At 35.5% G+C, this 16601-nt stretch overlaps 3 protein-coding genes and 1 pseudogene across 3 annotated transcripts; 2 read left to right on the top strand and 2 right to left on the bottom strand.

The window, feature by feature from the left end:
- Positions 1–549: 549 nt before the first annotated feature.
- Positions 550–2583, bottom strand: LOC124843272 (4-coumarate--CoA ligase 1). Its single transcript, XM_047319977.2, has 3 exons — positions 1387–2583; positions 1044–1257; positions 550–965 (listed from the first exon to the last, which is right to left on the bottom strand). The coding sequence occupies exons 1-3, from the start codon at positions 2060–2062 to the stop codon at positions 734–736; spliced, it is 1122 nt and encodes a 373-aa protein (XP_047175933.2). The 5' UTR covers positions 2063–2583; the 3' UTR covers positions 550–733.
- Positions 2106–2582, bottom strand: LOC148196853 (4-coumarate--CoA ligase 2 pseudogene; annotated as a pseudogene).
- A 622-nt stretch (positions 2584–3205) lies between the features above and the next one.
- Positions 3206–5568, top strand: LOC124843250 (putative pectinesterase 30). The gene is made up of 2 exons (XM_047319952.2): positions 3206–4024; positions 4816–5568. Exons 1-2 carry the CDS (start codon positions 3727–3729, stop codon positions 5493–5495), a joined length of 978 nt encoding a protein of 325 aa, XP_047175908.2. The 5' UTR covers positions 3206–3726; the 3' UTR covers positions 5496–5568.
- A 167-nt stretch (positions 5569–5735) lies between these two features.
- LOC124843273 (P-loop containing nucleoside triphosphate hydrolases superfamily protein) lies at positions 5736–11516 on the top strand. The gene is made up of 12 exons (XM_047319978.2): positions 5736–6106; positions 6207–6292; positions 6367–6376; positions 6716–6778; positions 7131–7244; positions 7538–7599; positions 8490–8544; positions 8708–8909; positions 9189–9295; positions 9656–9711; positions 10516–10608; positions 11106–11516. The coding sequence occupies exons 1-12, from the start codon at positions 5773–5775 to the stop codon at positions 11211–11213; spliced, it is 1290 nt and encodes a 429-aa protein (XP_047175934.2). The 5' UTR covers positions 5736–5772; the 3' UTR covers positions 11214–11516.
- Positions 11517–16601: the final 5085 nt, after the last annotated feature.

Genomic DNA, 16601 nt, shown 5'->3' with positions numbered 1-16601 from the left:
ATTTAAGATTTCCTTGTATACAAATTTATGGTTTCATGGCTATATAAATTGTTTTATTAAATATATTAAGGTAAATAATGGGTTCAAGTTTCTTCTACAGTGAAAACCCAATTACATTTTGAAGAGAATAAAAGTACATCTGCATTAATAAAAAGTACACGCTATATGGGTTAAAACATTTGTTTAAGTGTATGGTTAAATCATTTCTAATATTACCTTCGAAATAATTTATCTCACAGAATATAATTGCAAAATATGCAATAATAAATTTTGAGATTACTCTGAGGGAGGTGCAAGCGGGTTGATATTGATATATAACCAATTATGGGACATTAATAAGCCTATCACGTGGTCGAAATATTTATAAGCGTTAGACAAAATATTAATGTCGATGATTGTTTGTTTATAATTAAATAAAATATAGAAAACACGAGTTTGTTTAAATTTCCCAACTTCAAAAATTGAATATTGCTTAAAAAAAATAGTTTGCTATTATAAAGGGTGAAAATTGTTGAAGGAATGAAATTTATACAGAAGAAGAGAACTGTGTAAAAAAAATCACACTCGTGAGTTATACACTGCTGTTACAAACGAAGGTACAAGAAAATACGTAACACAGAGGAGGATGAAGGCTCTCAATAATGGCTGTTGCTTGTGTCTTGTTGAAGGTTGTTGGGGACATTGTAAAATATAAAAACGAGAACATCGTATCGTAGGATTCGTTGATGTTACATCATTTTGATACAGCTGCTGGTGCTGCTAGCTTTGCTCGTAGATCCTTACGTAAGATTTTGCCTGAGGGTGACTTGGGAATTGCATCAACGAAGAATACTGTGTTTATTCTCTTGTAAAACACGACCTGTTTGGAGATGAAGTTCTTGATTTCATCCTGGGTTGTGTCGATGGAAGAATTTGATCTCACCACAAATGCCACAGGTACTTCTCCCGCCGCTTCATCCTTCATTCTGAAATTTATGATTAATTAGAAGATAATACATACAGTGCTTAGTATAGAAGAGATTAAGGTGAGATGAGAGAGTTACGGAACGACGGCAGCGTCAGAGATGTTAGGATGAGTGAGAAGAAGCGCTTCGAGTTCAGCCGGAGCCACCTGAAACCCTTTGTATTTGATAAGTTCCTTTAACCTGTCAACGATGAATAACTCATCGTCATCGTCGATGTAACCGATGTCACCTGTGTGCAACCACCCATCTTTGTCTATCGTTCTCTCTGTAGCCTCTTTGTCGTTTAGATAACCTGAATCATTCATTCATCCATTCAACTATTCATTTACCTTTTTCTTGTAACACACGCCACCTCAACAACCTTAATCAATGTTCCCCTTGCTTTTCAAACTAGAAACAATGAGAGTAGGTTGGTAGGTACCTTTCATGATCTGGTCGCCTCTTATGCAGATTTCACCGGACTGGTTTCGAGATAGGGATTGGGCGGTTTCAGGATCCACGATCTTCATCTCTGCGTTTCTCACGACGGTTCCGCATGCACCTGCTTTCACGTGCATGGGTTCTTTAGCAAAAGCTAAGGACATTGTGAGCACAGGGCCTGCCTCGGTCATACCGTAACCCTGGCCGAGTCTGGCGTTGGGGAATTTGGCCCTCACAGTGTCTTCAAGCTCTTTACCGAGAGGAGCTCCGCCGGACTTGAAGAGCCTGATGGAAGAGAGGTCGTAGTTGGCGAGATCAGGTGACTTGGCAACGGCGAGAACGATGGGTGGGACGACGGGGGCAACGGTGATTCTGTGTTTGTGAATGAGGGCGAGGAGGGCGTTGATGTCGAACTTGGGCATGAGGAGAATGGCAGCCTTGGAACGCAAGCCACAGAGAAGAACAGAGTTGAGGGAGTATATGTGGAACAGGGGAAGCACGCAGAGGATGGTGTCGTCGGGATGGTAGTAGAGGTTCGGATTCTCGCCATCCACCTGCTGAGCAATGCTCGTCACCAGCCCCTTGTGCGTCAGCATCACACCTTTCGGAAGCCCCGTTGTCCCCGACGAATACGGCAATGCCACCACGTCATCCGCTCTTATCTCCACCTCATCCATCTCCCCCTCGCCCTCACACAACTCTGAGAAATGGACGTGACCGCTATCTGCCTCCGCCACCGGACACGTCCACGAACACCAACTTCACCTCCTCCAGCTCCTTCACCTTTTCGTAGTAAGAGGCCTGCGTGATGAGCACCTTGGCCTTGGATGCCTTGGCTTGCTTCGCAATCTCCGCCGGGGTGAAGAAGGGGTTGGCAGCAGTGGCCACGGCGCCGCGATGAGACGCCCCGAGAAACGCAAAGACGAATTCGGGGCAGTTGGGGAGAAGAATCATGATGACCTCGCCCTGTCGCACACCCAATCTGTGGAGGCCGGCCGCCACTTTTCGGGCGGTGGCGTCGACGTCGGAGTAGGTGTAGACTTTTCCGGTGGGGGCATTGATCAAGCAGGGGCGTGAGGCGTGGTCTGGCAAATTTTGGAAGCAGTAGGCGTGGAGGGGAAGGTGTTTGGGGATGTATATATCAGGAAGCTTGGACCTGAAAATGAACTCCTTCCCCTGTTCTGTTTCAATGGCCATTCCTGAATTACACCAACCTAGGAAAAACAAGACAAAATTTGTATTTGGCTAGGATAAGAGGAGCTCGGAGCTTCCCTGGGTTCGTGATAGTTTATGTATTTGTAATGCAACAGCAATAATAATAATAAAGGATGAGTTTTTACGGTGGTGGTGGTGGTGGTTGGTGAAGGGCAGAAATGGAAAAGAAAAGAGTGAAGGATGATCTGATGGAGGAGAGAGGTTGGGGTTGGTGAGACAGAGCCACAAGACAGACAATGGGACCACAATCAAATGAAAGCCTCTTTTTTCTTACTCCTAAAGACTTTCTATACCTACCCACTCCTCTCTTCTCCTTCACCTACCGCTCTCACCCTTCCCACGCCATTTATTCACCTTCATTTTACACTCTAAAGTAACAAACTAATTAATGCCAATATTCGTATTATAATTATAATCAACAGCAAAACCATAGTTGCTGTATTTGTAGTTTCTTTTAGCACAGATTATAAACATTATTATTCTATAAAAACACAAATACTTTTCACAAGTATATCTCATTATAAAAGATAGCTTTACTGAAAAAAGAAAGAATTATTCTGAACCAAAACGAACCATTATTATTTCCTCGGGGATGGCCAACTGCTCCTACCGAATCCATGTTTTTGGTTAACCAACCCCGTCAGTTCTAAGAGATAAATTGAGTTGAAAATATTATTCTAATCACAACAAATTTCATGCGACATAGTTTTGAGATAAATTCATTGGATTCCCTGCACCAAAAAGGAAAATTTTGCACTGTCATTTGGAGTTTTATACCTGGTTTTCAGTTGCTTTAGGATATTACTGTTGAATAATTTTCGATCAATTTTAAAATTAAGAAAATTAACTCCCATACACCCTCTTTCTTACGTTTAAGATGGTTGAACTGGAACGCCAAAAATGATTTAAAACGTCCATGTTTCTCTTGGGTTTCACTTGGAAGTTCAGGGGTGGAATAATAGGTTATATATATATATATATATATTAGTTTTGTTTTGCTTTTATTTATATATTGAAGCGATACAACTAGCATGCATGGAGTGTAGAGAAGTCAACGTGGTTTCCACCGAACCGGTTGTATATATATACATACAGAGAGAAAGGAAGAAAATCATTGCATGTTTTGATGATGGAGTCAAGAAAAAGCGCAGTGTTGCTGATATTTGTTTCAATTTCAGTGTGGCAGCTGCAGGGTGGAAGTAGCAGTGTTGTGGTATCGAAGGATGGAAGTGGAGATTATAGAACGGTGGGTGAAGCCATTATGCAGGCTCCTGACATGAGTGATAAACCCTATACCATTCACGTACGAGCAGGCACTTATCAAGAGTACCTCTTCGTTCCTCCTCATAAGACTAACATTAGGCTCCTTGGAGATGGACCTCACCACACCAAAATAGTAGGCTACCAAAATGGTTCCACCATTGGTACGTACAATCTCTATCTCTTTCCTTCACTGCTCCTTAATTTTCATGTCTTCTAGCTTTTAGGTCTTTTGGTTTCTGTTTTCTGTACCTACAAACATCACATGCAACTCATAAGTAGACTGTCTACGAAAATCAGAAGAACTAAACGGGAGATTTTATGCTAACACGTGCACCAATTTAACGTCTTATTCATCGTAATTGATGCTTCAATTCAAGGAGATGATAGGATTAATTTTCTTCTCTCTCACTTTCTGGATCATTATAACCTAACTTTTCTTGCATTGATCTATATATTTGATGTTTGAAGGCAGAATATTGAGTAATATTTGTTGGGTGTTGTACCAACCGGCAAATTGAAGGGAGATTTGATTGTGACAGATTTCAATATGGAGTACTACCATGTGACTTTATTAACAGAGAAATATTTTGCATTGATTTCATACATTATTTTCTTTTTTAAGTATAAAAATTTATAACTTTTCATTTCATATAACATGTATTCAGTAAAAGTGTTGAAGCTAACAGCTCAGAGGTAAATTACAGTGCTTAATTAACCTAACTATTTTATTACTTTTGTATGCGTATGTATTTGACAGTGACCTAATTAGTCGGTGGACGTAGGTGACACTGTGAAACACTTGTTGAGATTCCTAGTTATTGTCAAAAAAACTACTTGAATGTTAAAAGTTTGACGCAATATTTTGTGCTTGGAGAAACGAAGAACAGAAAATGTTTTCTTAAAATAAGTGATCTTTTAACTTAACTATGAAATGGATTGGGTTGGTTTGCAGACATTCGTGGAGATGGGTTCATGGCAGCGAAGATGGGATTTGCGAACTGGGCAGGGCTGAACGCAAGCAGTGCAGTGGCGGTTCGGAACGAGGCAGACAAGAGCATATTCTTCCAATGCTCCATCGAAGGACTCCAGGACACACTGTGGGCGGTTTCCGGGCGTCAGTTCTACAAAAAGTGCGATATCTACGGCACGGTGGACTTCATCTACGGCAGCGCAGCGGCGGTGTTCCAGGACTGCATGGTGTACGCGCGGTACAGAGAGTACGTGACGTTCACGGCTCAGTCGCGAGAGGATCCGAATGAGAAAAGCGGGTTCAGTTTCCAAAGATGCGAATTCAGAATGTCGCCGGAGGATGAGAACAGAAAGACAGAGGTGCATGCGAGCCTTGGGCGTCCCCTGAGACCCTATTCCACCGTCGCCATCCTCCACTCGTACATTGACTCCATCGTCGATCCTAAAGGTTGGGAGCCCATGCCCCACCAGCCCACCGACAAAGTCACCTACATCGAGTTTCAGAATGTTGGGCCGGGCTCTAACACCGACGACAGAGTTAACTGGGCCGGCGTCACGGTCCTTAGATACCCGGCCCAAGCAGCCCATTTCACTGCCTCCTATCTCTTAGACGCCGACTCTTGGATTCCCTCTTCCGGTGTTCCGTACAACACCGGACTATAGTCTATTCAATCAAATGTATCTGCTGCAACAAATATTACCGCTATCTAACATTTTCAAATTAATTTCTTTCTAACCGCTCTTAAAATTACTTGCTGCTAATTTAGGCAAATTTAAAATAAAGGCTAATATAAATTAATTGAATTGATAATGATAAGACGAGAAGTACAATATAGTGAATAATTAATTAATTAATTAATTAGTTTTTAATGTTAGAAAAGGGATGTGGTAGTATAAGAGAGGGAAATGCGATTGAGTGGCGGGGAACTGTCGTATCGAGATGGCGAGGTGGTTATCACATTCACCTCTGTGGCTTCCAATTCCAAATTCAAATTCAAATTTAAATTTAAATTCAAATCCAAACTCAAGGGTGCTACAGTATCAACATGCATACAGAGCTCAATTGCGTGTTCGATGCAGCGAAGTCGGTGAGGAGAAGGAGAAGAAGAAGAAGAAGCGATTGTCGGAGCAGTCGTCATGGGAGGCGAAGGACGCAGAGGGAAGAGACTATCTGTACAGACTTGGCAAAGAGGCTGATAACATGAACATCGCCGTCGGCCAACGTGCCGGCGTCATCGATTCCCTTTTCGTCGGCGATTTTCTCGGCAAAGATTGTCAGTCTAATGTTATTATTACTCTCTTTTTACGCACAGCGTTTTTTCAGTAATAATTCCAAACACCGCATTTTTCTCTTCCTTTGTTTTTGTTGTGCAGCGGACATTGTGTTTGATTATCGTCAAAAAGTGACGAGGTCCTTTGAATACCTTCAGGGCGATTATTACATCGCTCCTCTCTTCATGGTAATTTCTTACTCATTCAACTTTCTCCACACTTTAGCCTTTTTCACCTTCCTTTCTCTTCCTATTTTTCACAGGACAAAGTGGGTAAGCACTCTCAAAATGGACCCTTCTGAAGAAACTCTGCTAATAACTCATTTTGGTGCAGTAAGAGAGCTTGGTCGAAAAAGTTATTTATTATAGCTCATCTCATCATCAGAGACTGTCACTCTGTCAATACTCCTGCTTCCTTAACTTATTCAATTAAATTCATTTACTTATTTCGCGCGCTTATCTAATCTTCCGGGCAATTTCTTTTAGAATCACAAAATTTACATGTGGTCCACCCGTCTTTCCTTTTCTTAATATATAATTCTGTGCTCAAATTTTAAAATGCTGCTTACATATTGTGCACATTACCTAACTTATCTTTTTCTGTGAATGCAGTATGTCACATTGTCAAGAACTACCTAGCTCATATCCTCAACACTAAAGTTCCTTTAATTCTAGGTATATACCTACTGCAAATGAATGTTCCTGTAGTCTGTCCAAAACCCAAAACAAAGTAAACGTAACTACTTGTCGTTAGGTTCCTGCTTTTACTGTATCATTTAATAACTGTATTTGTCTCTGTCTCGAATGTGTTTGTGAGATTTATGCTCTCTCAGAAAACCTGTACCCTGTCCAGTTTTAGTCTAATATTACTTCACAATTGTAATTTTAAATTTAATCTGTCTGAAAGTGAAGCCTATGACTAAGGGCACAAAGAAATTTCCAGGCTTCATGCATAGTCTATATATGCAATTAGAAATGTTCTGTGCATTCTATTTTAAATTTAATCTTTACTTTCAATTTCCTCCAGGTATTTGGGGAGGAAAAGGACAGGGGAAATCATTTCAAACAGAACTTATATTTCAGACTATTGGAATCGAACCCGTAATTATGTCTGCTGGGGAACTAGAATCAGAGAGAGCTGGTAAGTCGGTTGCTTTAATTGTTAAAAATAGACAATTTTACCAAGTCATTGAAGAAATGACAAAACAGTGTCCATATAACTGATGCAAACTAGTTCTTCCATCTGACACTCAAAAATGATTGGTGGGATTATTTGAAAATTATTTTCATTGCATTAGTTCTTACCCCTTATTTCTAAATTTGGTTAATAATGAATGCTTGTGCAGTTTATTTAATTTTGAGTACCATATGTTTACGTACGTAGACATGTGTAACTGGTCTAGTTACCCCATCCTACCAATTTTTCATTTACAGGAGAACCAGGAAAATTGATTCGCGAGCGTTATAGAACAGCATCTCAAGTGGTCCAGAACCAAGTTAGGAGTTTTAAAGTTTTCAGGATGTCTTGTTTACGAAGTTAACATGTTATTTTATGTGATTGATTACATGATTTTGGCATTGGAAAAGATATTATTCTATATTTTATGGAGGTTGTACACTGCAATATTCTCTTCCTTTAAAGTATTATGAAAATATTGCATTGAGTTATTATTTATTTGATGAAGATACTAGAGAGAAATTAAAAAAAAAATTATTAATGATAACCTAGAACATGTTTAAAACTAAGCGCTAATATGTCCAAATCAAACAACAGAGCTTAACCTCCCTGTGTTGTAGGCCGAAAAGAATGCTACTATATATGGCCTATTTCTGAACGTAATATGTGTGCTTCAGATTATGCTATTAGAGACTATTCATCATCTAAAGATTCTTAGCTTAATATTCATCCACTTGTATTGTTTTGTCTTCCCATCTTTTTTTATGCATTTCTCCAAATTGCATTGGAAATTGTGCTTTTCATTGGATGCAAGAGTTAATTTTCTTAGGTTAAACAAACGGTGCCTAAATTCTAATTCATATTTACCATCAAAGGGATCTAATTTACGAAGAAGGGAAAGGTCCACCTCCTATGGTGTGCACAACCCATAACATGAATGTTTCTAAGTAAAAAACATTACTTTAGCTCTACCTTTGAATATTCATGCTTATAATCTTACTGTAATTCCTTGATCTGAGGATACAGTCTAATCTTATTTGAACAATGTCTATACTTAAGTGTGGCATAGGCTGACAAATTTGGTTAAAATAATATAAGATTGTCCATATTTGTGTTACGTCTAACTTCAATACCTATGTTTTGGGTTGAGCAATGTTATTGCAATTGTTTAATCTTCTGAAATTGTGGAGTTGTGCTTTCCTGATACAGGGGAAAATGAGCTGTTTGATGATCAATGATATTGATGCTGGACTTGGTAGATTTGGTAAGCCTGTATCTGATTTAGAATGGAATAATATAAATACGGTAATTTTTGGGTCATATCCCCTTTTTTGTTCACTACACTGTGTTTGTGTGTCCTGCATCTTCTAGTGTGGCTGATATTTGATCAACTATTTGCTGAATGTAATGTTGCTACTTTCACACAGGGAATACTCAAATGACGGTCAACAATCAAATTGTTGTTGGGACTCTTATGAATCTGTCAGACAATCCTACAAGAGTAAGTGTTGGCCAAGATTGGCGGGATTCAGATATCACAAACAGAATTCCAATCATTGTAACAGGGAATGATTTTTCAACTATTTATGCTCCGCTGATTCGTGATGGAAGGATGGATAAGTTTTACTGGTAAACTGCGATCCATCTTATTCAAGGATTGTTATACTTACCATTTTTAGGAAGTTGCTGAAGGTCCATGTTTAAATACAAGGTTTTAGTATAAGATTTGCATTAGTGTTGCAGGTGGAATTTTCATGATAATTGTTTTTTGATAAAGCTATATTTTGGAATGATTACATCATATATCACATTGCTTATGTAATGAGTTGGAAATATCTGTTTTGATGGAGGCAGGTAACCATTCCACTCTTCCTTAAAATTAAAATGCTGTCTGTAAATGTGGAACAGGCAACCAAACCTTGAAGATATCCTGAATATCGTTCACAGAATGTATGAGAAAGATGGTATATCTAGGGATGAAGTTGAAAGGGTCGTGAAAACTTTCCCTAATCAAGGTAACTAACTGATCCGCATCTTAGAGGTTTCTATCACTGCATTACAGTAGGTCCAGAAAAGTGTTAATTAGCAGTTATTTTGTTAGAGAGAGTGTGGCTATAAAGAACATGTTCTTTATTTTATAAGTAACAGGAAAGAAGAGTCACGGTTGCCTAATTATTTTTCTTGGGTTCGTATGATATGGTTTCAGTTTCATGCTTGTCCATATAAAATCTTATTTAATTCCATGTTTGTTAGTTATTATCTGCGGGTGATTTTAAGTATCTTGTACTTACCATCTTTTTACCAATGATAGAATTTTTAATGCATCATGTCTGGGATATCATGGTTTGTTTATTTTTCAATTATTTTGTTCTCAGCATTGGACTTTTACGGAGCTCTAAGATCACGTACTTATGACAGATCTATTTTAAAGGTAAGTTTACATTTTGATCTTAATTATTTCTATACATCGATAATGCAAAACTATAATTTTTATTTACTTTTATTATTGAAATACTTACAGTAAGTTTAGGCAGTACAAATAATATAATAAAAAAAAAAGAGAACAAAAAAAGGATTCTCGATTTATGTGACTCTTGAATGTAATTATTTTGCACTACTGAAATTATTCACACATTTATCAGATAGATTTTGAGGCATTATGCTTCTTCATTGCAAACTCCTTATTAGTAAAATAATTATGTACTTAAAATCCCATTGGAACTTGGGATGAACAATCTGTTGAAAGTCTGTTAGGATCCAATTGCTAGAAATGAAACGCAGCTCCCACACTGTTAGTGTGGAGTTTATAGGGCTTTAGGCTCTCAAACCACAAAGGATAACTTCTATGTTGTTCTCCCAAGGTCAAGGATTCAACTCCTCACCATTTGGTCATAAAGGCTCTTATCAAATGTCACGTAAAGAGAAACAATCTAGAGGGAGAACCTTTACGTCGTAATGTATATGTTTCTATCACCTTACATCTTAATATTATTTATCTAACTAAGGGAATATGTTTCCACGGTACAGGAGTATGACTAATACAAATATCTACAGAAAATAGTAATAAATAAATACCAATGCTGGACATAACTGATGTTTCAAGTTTCAACGATGATAATTGACAAATGCCTTTATACATGAGATTATAGAGCTGGAATGCAAGATCAAAATCCAAATTTAATAAATTTTTTCATGAAAGCTGGTTTATAATAACACAATACATGGTGGATTGTAGTGGATTGATGATATTGGAGGTGTTGAAAATTTCGGAAGCAAACTTCTCAAAAGAAGAAAGGACCAAAGCCTTCCTGTATTTATTCCTCCAGAGGTAAATTTATCGATCCTATTTCTATTTCTGCATTTATTCTGTATCCAGTGATGGTGCAATAATTGACCAGATTGATTGTAGATCAAATTAGTCGTGATGAAATATTGCTCTAGATCTCCTTTAGCAGTTGGCGATTGTTGGACAATATGAAATGACTAGATCCAAATTGACTTGACCGATTTACTCTAGCATTAAATGAAATAATATTTTATCAAAAAGTAGATAATTATTGTGAACAATAATTGATTTTATTATGCAAGCATATTCTCTGTTTGTAGTTTCCTACCAAGTAGATGGAAGATAATAAATGTAGTCTCTTTTTTATTGAATTGAATTCTTTTCAAGAAAATCATATTGACATATTTGACTGTCTTGTCTTGACTCTTTCGTTTCTTCTCTTGATTCTTTCGTTTCTTCTCTTCCTATAAACATCTTCATTTGGTTTTGTGAAAATATTTCAATTGAAGTTGACTCTGCTTCTGTATTTGGTTGGATAGCAAACGGTGGATGCTTTACTAGAAGCGGGTTATTCTCTAATCAAAGAACAACAGTTGATAATGGAAACTAAACTTTCAAAGGAATACATGAAGAACATAGATGACTGATATAAAGAATGTTTCAGTGGTGCAAGTGCTCGTGAATTATGATTGGGCCAGTTTGGAATCTTATCACAGTAAATTGCTATCATGGATACGGTCCACTTTGGAACAGTGTGCTTCTCTTTAGCCATTTCCTAGTTTTAATAACAATTGTATTTATCGTGATGTAACCCAATTGTAAGATAAGGAAATACATGAAATGTCATCTCCATATCAAAACAGTGCAATGTTTGATCTTACATTGCTGAACCGCTTGTTCAAAGGTGATGTAATTATTCTTTTAATTTAACCTGCTGCTGCTTTATAGTATTCAAATTCAACAATTAGGGTAGGAAACAAACCACAAAAGACCATCAATAACCCTACCGACTGATTCATTTATAGTCTTCAATATACTTGCTGTTTGCACAGATAATTAATGAATTCTTGTTATTATCTTCACTCTGCACTACTTAGGTTTTATTGTGACTCACTAACCTGGATCGGTATTTTTCTTTTTTAATTGCCTAATTCCCCCCAAGCTAAAGAAAATCTTCTGCCGCATTCCAGATGTGCAGTAAAAGTCCTTTAGGCAATCTCCGAATTTATACACAATGTTTTTCAACTGTCCTCATAAACTTGTCTTTACAAAATGCATAGTAGTAAAATCTTTTTAGCTACCTGAAACTTAATGTTTACTGTGATTACTGTAAATGACGCAATGATATTAACAGAAGCATAAAATTTTTGTCAGCTTTGTCACATAACCAAGCACCTCGGCCTGTAATCACTCCCTGTTCCAGGCACTAGAGACATTTCAAGGCAAGAATCATTTTTGTATTTGAATTGAAGCAGGGTTTGACCAGGGCCAATGTCGGTTTTGCCTCCTCATAAATTAAGCGTTTCAAAGGTTCAGGAACATAACAAAAATCAACAACCCCACCCCACCAAGACACTGCATTCGTTCGTGGGCACAAAAGCACTTGCTCGGCCACCTCAGAATGAGAATATATGCAAATCTCTAGATGATTTTGATTTTGAGCTTTTAGTGATTACTATTATTTAAAAAAAAAGGATAACTGGGCCACTGTGTTACTCCAGTAGGTCTTCTGTGTGGATACTATCTAATGTATCTATGTGGTACTTTGAATTTTATATTGAGATGTATGCCATAGAATCTTGACCATTTCTGTTTTGAAATCTAACTATGCCACAGAATTGAATAGAATGGAGAGAAATTTATGAGACCAAACATGGTGCTCTTTCGCCACAAGACCAGTAGTTGAACATAATAATTATAATTATATACTGTTGAAACAGAGGATGCCATTTCCTCTGCTTGTGGTGGTTATGAGAATCTTGATTTCGAACACTCGCCCCATGTAGAAAAGGTAATCACTTGAAAGTATATTAAACAGAGGATCATTCCCAACGTGTCCTAGATTCCGTATGGTCCTCTCTTATCTAAAACCATCCTTCCATGTTAAGTATTTTGTGCTGATGACATGTGAAGGTTACATTTTATCTCAGAACAATCCAGATAGTCCACTCTTTATCGGAATCCAATGCTCGGTTATTTTGGAAAGTTAACAACTTTTTGGTGATGCTAACTTTGGGTTGGATAAAAGCATCCAAAAGAATCACTAATTTTACCACCCTTTACAAGTTGCAAAACACTGAAATTTCTTCCGTGGTTAGTGGTGTGAAGTGGAATGTAGGTATTACAATTCAAAAACAAGAAGGACAAGCACTAATGTTAGCTCTTATCTTTTGTGATTGGCTTTGGCTAAAAGAAAGTAGACGAGGGTGTGTGTGTGTGTGTGATAAAGAAGAATAAACGAATGTCAGATTTATATAATAGGATTTGAGATTAAAGAAGAGTGATGTGTGTTTGACTTAAGCACAAATTGATTGTGGGTGCCACAGCAGAACATGATAACATGATGTGGTCCTTATTGATCCTGCTTTTCCATTGTACATCCATCAAAGGCAACAAATTTGGGTGGAATGGCTGAGAAAAAAACAATATTTGAATTGGTTCCAAGTTGCCATCTTCGCCAGAATCATCGCCTTTTCCACTCTCATCAATGTGGTTCAGTTCTTTTGTTCTATAATTTATCCACAGTGCCCTTATTCAGCATCAGAATTATCTCAGTGCGCAGAAGCATATGCATGTGGTCACTTAACTCAGACTTCACCCAATTAATTTCCCATCACCCATCATGTCTCTATGTTATCACCTTCAACAACTTATATGCCAATCTTTTATACAATTTTACTTTAGTTAACTCTTTTTAGAGTACAAATTTACACCCAAAAAATATCTAAGAGAAATGATACTTTCACGTATATAAATTTTTTTTTTTTTTTTTTTTTGAAAAAATATAAAAGTTTATTCTATTATGATCATTTTATCCTTATTTTATATGCCAAATGAATGTAAGAACGTGTTATGCTACTATTACTCACGTCGTTATCATATTAAATTTCTAAAAATACTTTCTGTCTTTTCTTCTATTTGTTTTAATCTCCTCTTTTTTAACCTAATATTTGTCCATTTTTAATGATTCAAATGTTTGTTAATTCAAGTAGTTTAAATGCCTTAAGAACATTATTGAGATCCAACTTAGACCATAACACTATTCAAAAACCTTTTCAAAATATATATAAAGAAAAAAGAGACAACACAAATTAAATAAGTTGTAATGCTAGAAAGTGAGAAGGGAGTGGAGAAATGAATTTGTCTTCACCAACTTTGCTATGTATGGGATGAAAAGATAGGTTAAAGAAGGAGTTTATGAGCCAAACAACATTAATCACTGCGTGTTCTTTTATGAACTTTAATCATTAAAAAGAGAACAACCAACGCCAATGAAGCTTCAATTTCAACTTCTAAAAATAATATGTACTGTGAATAAAATCGTTGACTTTTATTACTACTTTCGTAAAACTAGTATCAATAATAACGTCTTGTTGGTCGGAAGAGTAAATTTTTCCGCAGATAATGGCTAAAAGATATTATATCCACTATTTCATCTTTCAATCTTTTCTTTTCTTTACAAATATATATTTCTCATAGATTTACAACCGAGCTGTTCATGATAGTGGATGAGATCGAACAGTATAGAGAAACAACACAAGACCGAACGATATAATTATTATCAATTTCCTTTATAAAAATACATACACGAGATTGTCATAGGACAGATGACATTAGCTACAATTATTCCTTAATATATACCAATCATTTCATCACTGTATAAAATTTGGTCTACTATCCTGAAATTACATGACAGATATCATTTAGATATTATTCCCAATTACTTTTCCTGCTATCAGTGCTAAAAATAAGGTTATTACATGACAGCTTTCACAAATAAATTGGTGCATGGCGATTACACGTCCCAACTTGCCAAGAAAGTAATTCTGACTTGCCTAATGCCTTTTTCTAGAAATGCCATTAAGTGGTGTGCAAGAAGAGAGATGCACAATTTGTGGCTGAGATTAAAATATTTAATTACTTAAATTTATATAATGGTATAAAGTATTGTATAATTATAATGTAACATTTGTATACAAAAATATATTAATACAAATAGTGGATTGAGTTTTATTTTTCTATTTGGTGTTAGAGTTTAAGATTATTTTTTTTAATTCTTGGATATCTTACTTGGAAAGATGACAAACAATGAATATAAGTTGTAATTTAACCTGAAAGTGTTTTAAAGTAGGCATCATTTTAAATGAATCTAACTTATAACTTATGAGAGAAAAAATGTTCTATATTATGAGAAAGATGAAACCTTCAACAAAAGATGAGAGATATAGAAGATGGTATGTTGAAAAACCAAAAGTAAAAAGATGATTGTTAATATCCATAAAACAAAAAATTACTAAAATCATAAAAATGTATATTTACTTTATGGAAGCTTTATATATATATATATATATATATATATATATATATATATATATCGGTTGTATGTAATTTGGTATAGACACTAAAACAATCAAAGAATGATTATAATTATTGTTATTTATGTTGATGCTGAAGGAATGTAAAATCATTGAAATAGTACTTCACAAAGAAATTTGAGACGAAACATCTTGGGTCTTCAAAGTATTTTCTTGAAATTAAAGTTTCAAAATTAAAATTAGGTAATTTTCTCTCGTGGTGAAAGTAGACACTGGATTTTAAAGAAATGGGATGGTAGCATGCAAATTATATATAATCAAAACTTTCTTAATCTATCTTCGAATTGTAAAATTAGAATGATATAATAACAAAGTATATGTATATATGAATGAAAATAATAAATTAAATTCTATTTTTTAAAATTTTTTTATCAGTTCCTTTTATGACAAATATGATTATCTACTTCGACTTGAACCATTTATGAAAAACCGAATTAATTGCAATGTGTGGAACAACTTGGCAATAAAATTGTATGGATTGATAGTGCATAATCCAAAGATTGGATAAAAGTGCCTTCAATCATATAGTATGACAAGGATAACAAAGGGTATTAAGATTTGACGTAAATTAGTTATCTTTTTATTAGAAATACTTTTAAAGAAGTGTATTGATATTGTTAATCTACTTATTGGTAATTTTCTTAAGGAAAAAAAAAATTCACAGAATTAAACAAGATTTTGATGTGTCGTGTAATAAGAATAATGTTACTGTATTAATTCATTATTGACTTATAATATGTCAGGATTATTAGGTACATAGAGACAAGAAGATCTGAAAATTAAGACAAAAGGAACTCATCATTCACTCACCAACCCCTCTTTTCACCCTTTCCACACACTTCAACCTCACAAATTCAACACAAATAATACAACCTAATGCTTTTTATTACTTTCTCCATTCCATATTAAACCTTGCAATACAATTAAGCTATCTCTAATTCCATACCCTAATCTCTCATCTTTCACGTTACCTCTAATACTTCAAGTTTCTTATCAACTGTAACACATACTTCATTATTAATAACGCACTAACATTAATCAATATTCAACAAATACATTCTTTGTAGTATAACTCTCTGATCAGCTTAAAATAGGATATTTTACCAGTTTAAAATCTTAAAAAAAATCAACCAATAAATCTAACGATATGATTAAACAAAAATTAATACTAAAAATAATTATATTAAAACTAAACAAAATTATTAATTAAATTGTAATTAAATTAATATTAATCCGAAGTTCGAGATCTATAAATATATATTTAAAATTATTGTGATAAATTAGCCTAATTTTAACTGATTTTGGTATCCAATTACCTCTTACTTATAACTCCTGTGACCGAACAAATAATGAATATGAAGTGAATAAAAGACTTCAATCTGTATTTAGAATAAAAAAAATTAAAAAAAATCATTAACAAAACAATCATGAACATCTGAA

This window comes from Vigna umbellata, chromosome 6 (genome assembly GCF_029865625.1).
Source record: "Vigna umbellata cultivar VRB3 chromosome 6, Vumbellata_1.0, whole genome shotgun sequence".
Classification (NCBI taxonomy): Eukaryota; Viridiplantae; Streptophyta; class Magnoliopsida; order Fabales; family Fabaceae; genus Vigna; species Vigna umbellata.
The sequence above is the reverse complement of the archived record's forward strand: the minus strand, read 5'-3'. Positions and strand labels throughout refer to the sequence as shown.

Excerpts from the sequence above, each read along its gene's own strand:
- LOC124843272 (XM_047319977.2), bottom strand. The coding sequence starts at position 2,062 with ATGGATGAGGTGGAGATAAGAGCGGATGACGTGGTGGCATTGCCGTAT. Across the intron at positions 1,258-1,386 it reads AGGCGACCAGATCATGAAAG|GTTATCTAAACGACAAAGAG; the intron begins GTACCTACCAAC and ends TGAATGATTCAG. Across the intron at positions 966-1,043 it reads TCTGACGCTGCCGTCGTTCC|AATGAAGGATGAAGCGGCGG; the intron begins GTAACTCTCTCA and ends CATAAATTTCAG.
- LOC124843250 (XM_047319952.2), top strand. The coding sequence starts at position 3,727 with ATGATGGAGTCAAGAAAAAGCGCAGTGTTGCTGATATTTGTTTCAATT. Across the intron at positions 4,025-4,815 it reads CCAAAATGGTTCCACCATTG|ACATTCGTGGAGATGGGTTC; the intron begins GTACGTACAATC and ends GTTGGTTTGCAG.
- LOC124843273 (XM_047319978.2), top strand. The coding sequence starts at position 5,773 with ATGGCGAGGTGGTTATCACATTCACCTCTGTGGCTTCCAATTCCAAAT. Across the intron at positions 6,107-6,206 it reads CGATTTTCTCGGCAAAGATT|CGGACATTGTGTTTGATTAT; the intron begins GTCAGTCTAATG and ends TTTGTTGTGCAG. Across the intron at positions 7,600-8,489 it reads CTCAAGTGGTCCAGAACCAA|GGGAAAATGAGCTGTTTGAT; the intron begins GTTAGGAGTTTT and ends TTCCTGATACAG.